This window comes from Tasmannia lanceolata, unplaced genomic scaffold (assembly GCF_043159265.1).
Source record: "Tasmannia lanceolata isolate RefF3 unplaced genomic scaffold, GAP_Taslan_0.1 ptg000002l, whole genome shotgun sequence".
NCBI classification, from domain to species: Eukaryota; Viridiplantae; Streptophyta; class Magnoliopsida; order Canellales; family Winteraceae; genus Tasmannia; species Tasmannia lanceolata.
The window spans coordinates 25905493-25916514 of NW_027518679.1; the positions used below are offsets into that span (position 1 = coordinate 25905493).

General features: G+C 37.8%; 1 protein-coding gene across 1 annotated transcript; it reads left to right on the forward strand.

Annotated features, from left to right (window-relative positions):
* The first annotated feature begins 4281 nt into the window (after positions 1-4281).
* LOC143846722 (cytochrome P450 CYP94D108-like) lies at positions 4282-8165 on the forward strand. The gene is made up of 2 exons (XM_077355279.1): positions 4282-4748; positions 6794-8165. Exons 1-2 carry the CDS (start codon positions 4371-4373, stop codon positions 7970-7972), a joined length of 1557 nt encoding a protein of 518 aa, XP_077211394.1. The 5' UTR covers positions 4282-4370; the 3' UTR covers positions 7973-8165.
* The last annotated feature ends 2857 nt before the right edge of the window (positions 8166-11022 follow it).

An 11022-nucleotide genomic window follows, 5' to 3' on the forward strand; every position in this document is an offset into this window, starting at 1 on the left:
GAGGCAAAAATGGACATGTATAAACCTGCACAAATCTGTCCATTTTTTGCCCCCACAGTTCATAAGGTTAGGATGATCCTATCGAGCTGATTTTTTGGGCACACCCTATCTATGTGAGGGCCCATCAAATGAATGTTTTGGATCACCCAAACGATGTGGCCCCAACTGTTATTTTAAGGTAGGGAGTAGATAAGTTATCTACTCCAGGGTGTACGCTCTCTTTTCTTTATATATATATATATATATATATATATATATATATATATATATATATATATATACATATGAGGAAAGTGAAGCTACACCGCCCGTATAGCTAACTTAGCTACACCGCCGGCTTAAAATACAATGGGCCCACATTGTTTTGGTGATCCAAAGAATTCATTTGATTGGCCCTCACATAGATAGGGTGTCCACCAAAAATCAGCTCCATAGGATCATCCCAACCCTACGATTTGTGGAGGCAAAAATGAACGTGTAAAAACCTTCACAAATTTGTCCATTTTTGCCTCCACAGTTTGAAGGGTTGGGATGATCCTATGGAGCTGATTTTTGGTGGACACCCTATCTATGTGAGGGCCAATCAAATGAATGGTTTGGATCACCAAAACAATGTGGGCCCATTGTATTTTAAGCCGGCGGTGTAGCTAAGTTAGCTACACGGGCGGTGTAGCTTCACTTTCCTCTATATATATATATATAAGAAAACTGTTGGTGCGCTTAAGCTCACCAACAGCTCTCTCTCTCTCTCTCTCTCTCTCTCTCTCTCTCTCTCTCTCTCTCTCTCTATATATATATATATATATATATATATATATATAGAGAGAGAGAGAGAGAGAGAGAGGAACTACAAATTATGGAAACTTCGATAGATCAGAGGGTTTTGGATCATCTTATGGATGATCTATAGAAGGACTGCACATTATGGAAACTTCAATAGACAGGAAGGCTTAGGATCATCCTACGAATCAGAGGGTTAGGCTCATGGAATTGATTTTTGGGGCACAACCATTCTACGTTGTGGCCCAACAAATGGACGGTTTGGATGATCCTATGGAGTGGGCCTTTCCATTAATTTTGAAAAAGACTGGCCACCCATCACATAATATTAATTAATTTTTCAGAGGTACAAAACTAGAAATATCATTTCCTTCGCATAAAAAATGGAAAATAATGACGATAAATTTTTGGTACATTTGTTTTACTTGGTACAACCCTTATGACTCCTCTCTTACACTAAAGTGGGCTGTCCCCAAGTAATAAAAGGGTCGAATATATCATTCCCTATATTTGAAACCCGAAATTCCTCGTTTAGGCACAAAAACGGCATCCTCTTATTAAGCCTACACACACTATTGAGCTAATTTTTGGTCTAGAGAAAAGAAAAATTATTCGAACTCCTAAATTGGACCTTTCCATTGTAAGCTAATCCCCTTCACTCAGGGGATTCAAAATGTCAATTTGTTGTATAAATATATACGTTCCATCAGCAAGAGAGTAGCAGATCCTCCCATATTTTCAGGTTTTAGAAATCATAGGATGTAGGAGAGATTTTTAAAACCTGAATTTCGTGCTTAAAATCCAAGCAACACTACCAGGATAGCATCCAGCAGCTTGATTCATACCCTCTTTTACAATGTTTTCAAACTAAAAACCTAGATTCTAAAATCCGTGTATCCAAACGGCCCTTAAATGTATTGGATTTATGGATTTGCTAGGGTCTATCTCCCAAGAAAATGATACAAGAAAGACAATTATTTCTTGTCAGGTTTGAATTCCTAAGTTGGTCTATGATCACTAGTTAGTAAGGCGCACATACTCTTCTCTTGTGCTACAAATCTACAACTCTCTTTTCAGAGTGAGTCCATCCATATCCCTATTAGTGGTTATTCTGATTTTTCCATTCTATGATTTTAATGACCGTTTCAACTGGGCCCATGTTAGAAACAGTTTTCAGTCTCGATCAAGATAGGTCTGGGCACATGGGAATGGTAACTGATTAATTAGTCTTATTCAAAATTCCAATCATGTAGGAACATGGTTTAAATCTCTCAGTATCTTAAGATGACTCAGTTGCATACATCACTGTGCGTCTAATTGATACCTATTGTGACTTGCGAGTTACGAGGAGGTAGAGCCGATTGAAAGCATTCTACTATTGGGACAATCAAATAAAAAAATATCTCGGCCTAGCTCAGCCATGTATGACACGAATTATTCTCTCTTGAACCTTTTTGAGTGTTAGTGGGGGGCCATGAAGAGACCAGAGCCGGGCCTCTGACACACACCTTATACGTGGGCTAGACCGAGTCCTAGCCTCATCTTTTAACCCCAACATGATCTTCGTCCCCTCCCGAACAAATATCTCATGCCTAAGACAAAGGTTAATTACCTAAACAACATTTAGGCCCCGTTCGTTTTAGATTGTGACAACAATTGGTTGGGGCCCTCACCATCGGTTGCCACAATCTTAAACGAACAGGGTCATAGTCAGATGCATGCTTGTAGTATGGACCAACCGATGCGATCACATATATCAGGCAAAAGAGCGGCCCAATAAGTAGGGCTGCAACTTGGGTCGGGTTTTACCCGACCCGCATCGACCCGGCCCGAAAATAACATGGATCGGGTTTAGAAATCATGAGTCTTGGATAGGGTAGGGTTTTAAAATGGAAAACCCGACTCAATCCTGGGTAGGGTAGGGTTTTAAATTGGAAAACCCGACTCAATCTTGGGTAGGGTTGGGTTTAAAGAAAAAAAACCCGTAACGCGACTCGACTCATATGGGTGTACTATGACTTTCTTAAATATCTCTTGAATAACAAAGAAAATTATTTTCCAATATATTGATACAATTGTTTTCATGACTGTTATGTGAAAATAGAGTGTCCTCCTTAAATTTATAAACTCGATGACATAAATCTAGAGATTTTTGTTGTGAAGATTTGTTTTTTTTTTCCACAATCTTTAAAATTAGTCACTATCCTACTTTAAAAAATGAAAACCTGACCCAACCCGAGAAACTAACTTAGGTAGGGTCGGGTTTATGAATCTCGGGTTTTCCTATAAAAAATTAGATCCGGCAATTCTCGGGTAGGGTAGGGTTTTGGAAAATCAGACCCCCCTCACCCAAGTTGCACCCCTACCAATAAGTATAGTCTTTTAGGAAGGAGCATAACAACCCCCTTTCATTTTATCATTTTCCTTTTAACAATGAGAACCGCTACGCTGAAAGTCACAATCACAATCAGCAGAAAAAGGTCATTTGTTGGTATGCCCTTGTTTGGATTGCAGGAAAAGCATATCTTGAGAAAAAAAAATTTCCTAGCAAAATTGTTTTGTCTCTACAACTTAGAGGGAAATGATAAATTTTAGGGCCATCATTATCAATTAAAGGTCCCTGTAAATAAAACCTGAAGTGCCATGGTTGAACTTACTTTTTAGAAGAAGAAAAAAGTTATTTTCCAAACTTCTCCAAAAAAATCCTGCAATCCAAATAGGGCAGAAGGGAATCATATATATGTAATTAATTTTTGGAGGGTTAGGATCATGGAATTCCCAAAGAAAATAATACAAGAAAGACAACTCAAAATTTGCTAAGTTTGAATTCCCAAAGAAAAGCTTTTCCAAAATTTCATGCTTTTTCGTTGTTTGACTACATATGAAAAAAGTGACTTGAACCACCCAAGTTCAAGTTTTATCTACAGAGACATTTAATTTAGGCGGCTGATATTCACAGTACCATGCTTCTGCACTAACTCACCTTGTCTATTAGTATTTAACCAACTGTCTACACTAACTACTTTGCCTTATAGTAGTTAAATAACTGTTAAAGGTTATCACAATTCCCAAAAAAAAACTCTCAAATCAAATTAAGAAAGAAAAGACAAGATGAGTTAGTGCAATTATTAAAACATGGAAGTGCCAGTAGTATCAGTAGCCTTAATTTCTATTGATATCCCTAGAATTTATCATGTCCCTAAAATATTGTGGAGAGAAAACATTTTCCTAGGAAAAAAATTTCCTCGGGAAATATTTTTACAGTAAGTGTTAATGCAATTAACAAAACATGGCAGTGCCAATATCAGTAGCCTTAATTTATACTGATATACCTGGAATTTATCATTTCCCACTAAATTAGATAGAGAAAACTTTTCCTAGGAAAAAATTTTCCTCAAGAAATGTTTTTACAGTAAATTTCAATTAGTGACTCTAAATTTGCCAACAATCTTAACCTCCTTAAGCCTAGATAGGTCTTTTCTCCTCTTATCTCTAAGTCTCTAACTACAAAAATCCCCAATTCTACACATTCCAACCATTCATTTTACAACCAAAGAAGAAAAGAAAGGAAAAACAAAAAGCAAACCAACATGGAGTTCTTTTCTCTTCAATCTTTCTTCTTCTTCCTTCTCTCCATCTTTCTCTTCATCATCTTCTGGGACCAAAACTCTTCGAAGAAAGTCAAGGGAGTTAGAACCTACCCAGTCCTCGGAATCCTTCCGGAATTTATCAAAAACCGCCACCGATTCCTCGACTGGTCGACCGAATTCCTTGAAAAACACCCAACAAACACCATCACTTTCCGACGCCCCGGAAAAATTCAAGGAGTCATCACGGCCAATCCGATAAACGTCGAATACATGCTGAAAACTAACTTCGAAAACTATCCGAAAGGCGATCGATTCATCGGTCTGTTAGAAGACTTTCTTGGCCGAGGAATCTTCAATTCAGACGGCCACCTATGGAAGGTATGGTGTTAAGTGCCACTAATTCAGTAACATGTCTTCTTTCATTTGTGGTAGTTTTTCAAGAAGAAAAAAGAAGGAAATAAAAAGGACCCAGAAGAGAATAGTTGATGATATACCAAGTTAGGAATGGTTATTCACAAATTATTAGTAGGGAAATGATATAGTTGCCCCCTTTTGTTCCCTGGTCCATCCCCTTCTAGTGTAAAAAAGTAATCATAAACAAGGTTTAAAATTTCGGTTTCGCTACCGGTTTCGGACCTTCAAATTTTGAAATTTGGGTCGAAATCTGGTACAGAAATCAAAACCCAACCCATATTTTATTTAATATTAAATTTCGGCCAAAATTTCGGTAATTTTGGTCGAAATTTCGGTTAAATATTAAATTAATTAAAAACAAACAGATTTTTGGGTCAAATTTCGGAAAAACCGAAATTTCGACCGAAATTCCGAAATTTTGGCCGAAATAAGTGACCATTTCATTTATTGGTGATTTCGGTGTCGGTCGGATTTCGGTCCAAAATTTCGGATTTCGGTCGAAATTTTAAAACCATGCTCATAAATACACTAAATGAAATGGAATGGGGCAGAAGTGGGGGCAAATATATCACTTACCTTATTAGTATAATATTTTTATACTAATTAGTATAATAGTTTTGCATATAATCGTATATGCATATGGTTTCACAAGTTATATATGAAAAAATGAAGGAAATAAAAAAGACCCAGAAATGAAGAGTCGATGATAGATCAAGTTAGGTATGATTATTCACAAATTATTATCATCATAGCTTTATAATAATCCCTAATGGGAACTTGCTAGCATCCATCACAAAGGGCATTTCACGGATGGTCTGGTGCATGTGATGATAAATTCGCACCCTGTAGGATGACTCACACCACATCAAGGTGAATTGACATAAAGAGCATTAAACTTTAATATAATGCTTTTTGATGTCAATTCACTTTTAATGCTTTTTTATGTCAATTCACCTTGATGGGGCCGGTGTGAGTGATATGCTCACCCTCATTTCTTCCTGGGTCACCCCTCGTAGTGTAAATATGCTACATGGGGTGGGCTCGCTGCTGCTTGTAGTATAATTCACCCGCTTTTCTGCCCAGGGCCACCTCCTTTATTCATAAATGCATATCCATCAGAGGAGGGGGGGATATCACTACGCATTTTAATTTGATTTTATTAGCAAATGGGCCATTAAGGACACTTTACAAACCATTAACTATAAAATATCTAAACCTACACGAGGTGGCTGGTCTGAATTGTGACAGACCAGCCGCTAAAAGCCTTTGGAGATGGAGCTTAGCAAATCCCAAAGATCAGTGGTTAGCATTTCTGCATGAAACACTAAACAAGGGGGTTCCACCAGTTTTATAACATTTTTCTGTAGAGAAAGGAGGGTTGGTATCTGATGAGATTTTCATAAAGGAGGTCAATGTTGAAGTTTCTTACTATAGGTGATTAAACGTAGAGGGTTTCTATGACTACGTTCTTTAACCCTTCTCCCGAGCACTTCTTAAACTCTTTTCTAGGAGTGCCTCTGTGCCTTTTTCAATGGCTAAGAATGGACTTTAAGTTTTATATTGACCATAAAAACATATTTTACATGACTTTCTCTCTAGCAATTTCTACAAATCACTAGATAAAGGCGGTCAAAAAATTAGAATTTCTGGAAGGAAGTTGGAATTGGAAGTAAAAAACTATTGAAGAATGCAACCGAACACACTCCCCATGGATGGGTTAATTAAACAAGATTAATGATTCTTGATTAATTCTTAATCCTTTCATTCAATGTGAAATACACGTTTAGGACTGATTAATTAGTATATGAATTTTTGCTCAATGGTGGGCTACATTAGATGACTGACTTAAATTGACATAAATTTAATTTGAACTCTTCTCCTCATTGGCTCTGGGGCTTTTCTTTTTCTTTTTCTTTTTCTTTTTTGAAATGCGGCTGACTGTCGGATTTTTTCTTATTCATGCTTTAAATTATTTTAGTTGATTCTCTTCTATCCCTTCAACTTGGCAGTTGCAAAGAAAGACGGCGAGCTTTGAATTCAACACGAAATCTCTACGAAATTTCGTTATGGAGAATGTCCAACAAGAGATACGGAATCGCTTACTTCCATTTCTACGTAGGGCCGCAAAAAACAGCGAAATAATCGACTTACAAGACATTCTCGAACGCTTCGCATTCGACAATGTATGCAAAGTTGCCTTCAATGAAGATCCTGCATGCCTCAACGCCGGTGAATTATGTAATTCCGGCGAGCTCTCGCCGGAATTCGCCAAAGCCTTCGAGGATGCCACGAACCTTTCCGCCGGCCGCTTCATGTATGCATTGCCCTACCTATGGAAGATCAAGAAAGTTTTCAACCTGGGTTCTGAGAGAAGATTGAGAGAATCAATCACAACCGTCCATGAATTCGCCACAAAGATCATACGAGCAAGGAAGAAAGAGAATACACGCCAAGATAGTGATCTTCTTTCACGATTCATTTCAAATGAGGATAATAATTCAGAGGAATTCCTCCGAGATATCGTCGTAAGCTTCATCCTCGCTGGCCGTGACACGACATCATCCTCTCTAGCCTGGTTCTTCTGGCTACTCGCCTCGAGACCAGACATAGAGAAAAATATATTAGAAGAGCTCAAATCAATACGTAATAATAAGGCAGGCGAAAACCACCAAGAACATGAGTGGAACAAAAGTTCTAATGAAACTTTTAGTTTCGAAGAATTACGAGATATGCATTATCTTCATGCCTCGATTTCTGAGGCTTTGAGACTTTACCCTCCTGTGCCTGTGGACACTAAAGCTTGCTTAGAAGATGATGTCATGCCCGATGGAACCTTTGTTGGAAAAGGTTGGTTTGTTTCCTATCAAGCGTATGCGATGGGGAGAATGAAGAGTATATGGGGAGAAAATTGTAGGAGTTTCATGCCAGAAAGGTGGTTGGAAAATGGTGTGTTTCGGCCGGAGAACCCTTTCCGGTTCCCGGTTTTCCATGCGGGTCCGAGGATGTGTTTAGGGAAGGAGATGGCGTATATACAGATGAAGTCGATTGCGGCTTGCGTGATTGAGAGATTTGAGATTGAGGTTGAAGGTAAGGGTCATTGTCCTGAGCAGATATTGTCTTTGACTCTAAGGATGAAAGGAGGTTTGCCGTTGAAGGTGAAAGAGAGATCTATGAAGAAGGAAGATTGATGGTATGTAGTTAGATTGAAGTATATAGTTTTCGATACATAGAACTGAACACACTGAGCTTATGAGTATAGTTTAAATAATTAAATACAAGATCGTTGTTCTATTACCATTACTTCTTCTTCTTAAGGGTTTGTAAAGTTGAAATGATTCTATCAAAGACTGGTAAACTTTTATGTATTTTTATCTTCTAATCTCTGTAATTTTTTACTTGGTTTTTATATTGAGATGCTTTATAAGAGTAGGAAGGTAGATAGAGTTGTTTGGCATTTCTCAAAAAAAAAAATTGTTTCCCTTTGGAATGGAAACACGGAATGTTTCAAGGACCATTCCTCCTTACCCAACGTATCTCATCTCCTTTTTCCCGGTGTTTGAATTTCACAAGTCTAGGTCACTTGGTGTTTGGAGATGTTAGGAATTGGGATATATATGATAAGATTTTCTTCATTTCTTTATTAATTTACTGTCTTTATCTAGTGGGAGTCAAGTACAAGTAGGAGCCTAAGTCAAGTACTAGCAAGAGTCTTTGGATTTACTATCTATGTAAAGAATCACTATGCAATGAAGGATTCACGTTTGGGCTACTATTTTTCTTTATTTTATTCTTGAGGAGGAAAGTGGAGGCTCTTCACAAATAGAGCTTAATTCTTCATGTTCAAGGTTGGGCGAATATAGAAAAGGGACCGCATCAATCTGATATCAAAGCAGTACGATCTAATAGCCGAGGGAACAAAATTAAATCAATGAATGACTGGGTGCTGACATTTTAGTTGGCACTAGGGACCTTGAAGGATCCACTTATTATTCTCAAGATCGATCATATGTAGTGTACCTTGGGGTAGTAGCGCACCATGGGGCAGTGATAAATCCATTGGAGTTAACTGCAACATCCAAACTCGATCCATGTGTTTGGATTTCCCTCGCTTCGACGTATCCCAACGGGTGGATCGTCAAGGCGGAACATTACTTTAGGTACCATCACGTACTGATGGAACAATGGTTAATAGTGGACCATCTCAATATGAAAGGTGATGCTCTCGTGTGGTATGATTGGTACATCGATCATAAGCTAGATGCGACAGCATATTTAAGTTGGGGCCCAACAATTGAACGGTCTGAATCATCAAACCTCGTGGGTCCGGCCCACTGTATTTTTGAAAAAAAAAAAAAAAATACGTGCAAGCAATGCATGTGTATCCCAAAATGAAGTAAGATCACTCATATTTAACACATGGGCTGCACTTTTAGACCAAAATAATCCAATAACATTAACCAATAAACATTTTTCTAGGGCTAATTGTATATAACCAACTAATATTAAGAGAAAACTCCAATTTATCCCAAAAAATAAAACGTCAACCTATAAATCCGAATCCATTTAAAAAACACAAAATCATCTTTACAATTATTTTATATTCACCCGTCCCACCAAAGAGGCCAAAAGATAAAAATGTCATAAAATAGAGAAAAGAATAAGAAAAATGAGTGACACGAATCTCAAGATTAGGGTTGCAACTTGGGTCGGGTTTTTCGGAACCCTTCTCTACCCGAAAAACTCTCTCATGTTAATTAGGTTGGGTATGGATTTTTATACAAAAAATCCAAGATTCAAAAACCCTGTCCTACTTTGAGATAGTTTCTTAGGTTGGGTTGGGTTTTTTCAGATGCACTCATTTTACCTTGAGAATGTGTGGTGTGAATGGTGTGCCATTAAGCGACAGTGCAAGCAAGCATTCAACTAACGGTTTGGGGTTTGGAAATAGTTGACCTATGAAGAGATCTTTGATATAACTAACGGTTTTCACTTTAGGGGCTGTTTGGATATATGGATTTTAGAATTTTGGATTTCCTCAAAATAGTAGATGAGAGACGAGAGAAAAAGGAGACCAGCCGCCATTTTCTGATTTCCCGCCCTTCTTTCCGTGAGCAAGAGAGTAGGAGATCATCCCATGTTTCCAGGTTTTAGAATTCTTAGGATTGGGGGGGTTTTAAAACCTGGATTTCTAACTTAAAATCCAAGATTCTAAAGAGAAGCAAAACGGACGGTCTTCTTCTTCTCTTGTCTCCCATCCAGGATTTTAAAGAAATCCAAAATTCTAAAATCCGCGTATCCAAACGGCTTAGAGTTTGGAGTAATGAAGGAGACCGAAGTAAGTGGAGGGTGTCAATCATTTAGTTCATTGGGTAAGAGAGGAATGTTAATGTGTTAGGACTTTATCTTTAAGCTTTAATGATGAAGTGGAGGAATTTTGTTATGTTATGAAGCTTTTGTTACTTTTTTTCATACCAACCCTATCCGAATTGGCTTGTAATTTTAACCTTGAAAACCAACCCAACCCAAAGACCGGTGATAATTTTGAGTCGGGTTGATGTGGTTTGGGTTCAACTTACAACCTTAATCAAGTTGAAAGATGAAAGCTAATAAAATCCAACTGCTAAACTGAAGAACAATATCTTGTCCACCAGCAAAAACTCTAGCTCAGACTACAACCCAAAGTTCTAGAAAAGAAAATGGAAGAAAAAATAAATAAAAGTTTGCAATGGAAATAGATGAAAATAAAACGAGATTAGGCGAGAAAACATACAAGTTTATGAAATAACAGGACAATGTGCACCTAGAAGCAGTGCCTTTGGAACATCCTACAAGATATGCACTAACGTTTTTGCAGGAAAACAGCTAATGTTGGGCCTATCTTGATTTGATAATTACACTAACCAACGTTGTCTTTTTCTTTCTTAATCGGCTTTCGAGAGCTTTTAGGAAGAATAATGATATGGTAAGTTGGTAACCGAATTGGGAACCGACAATGAAACCAAACAAATAGCTCCTTCTCACATTACCGACAATTTCCTCCCAGGGTGATGATAAATTCGCACCCCTGTAGGATGATTCACTACCCTGTAACATGAATTGACGTCAAAAAAGTGTTAAAGTCTGACGTTTTTTTACGCTCTTTAACGTCAATTCATATTAAAGGGGAGCGAATCATCCTACGGTGGTGCGAATTTATCATCTCCCTACCTCCTATTATTTTTCATTTTTTCTCAAAAGA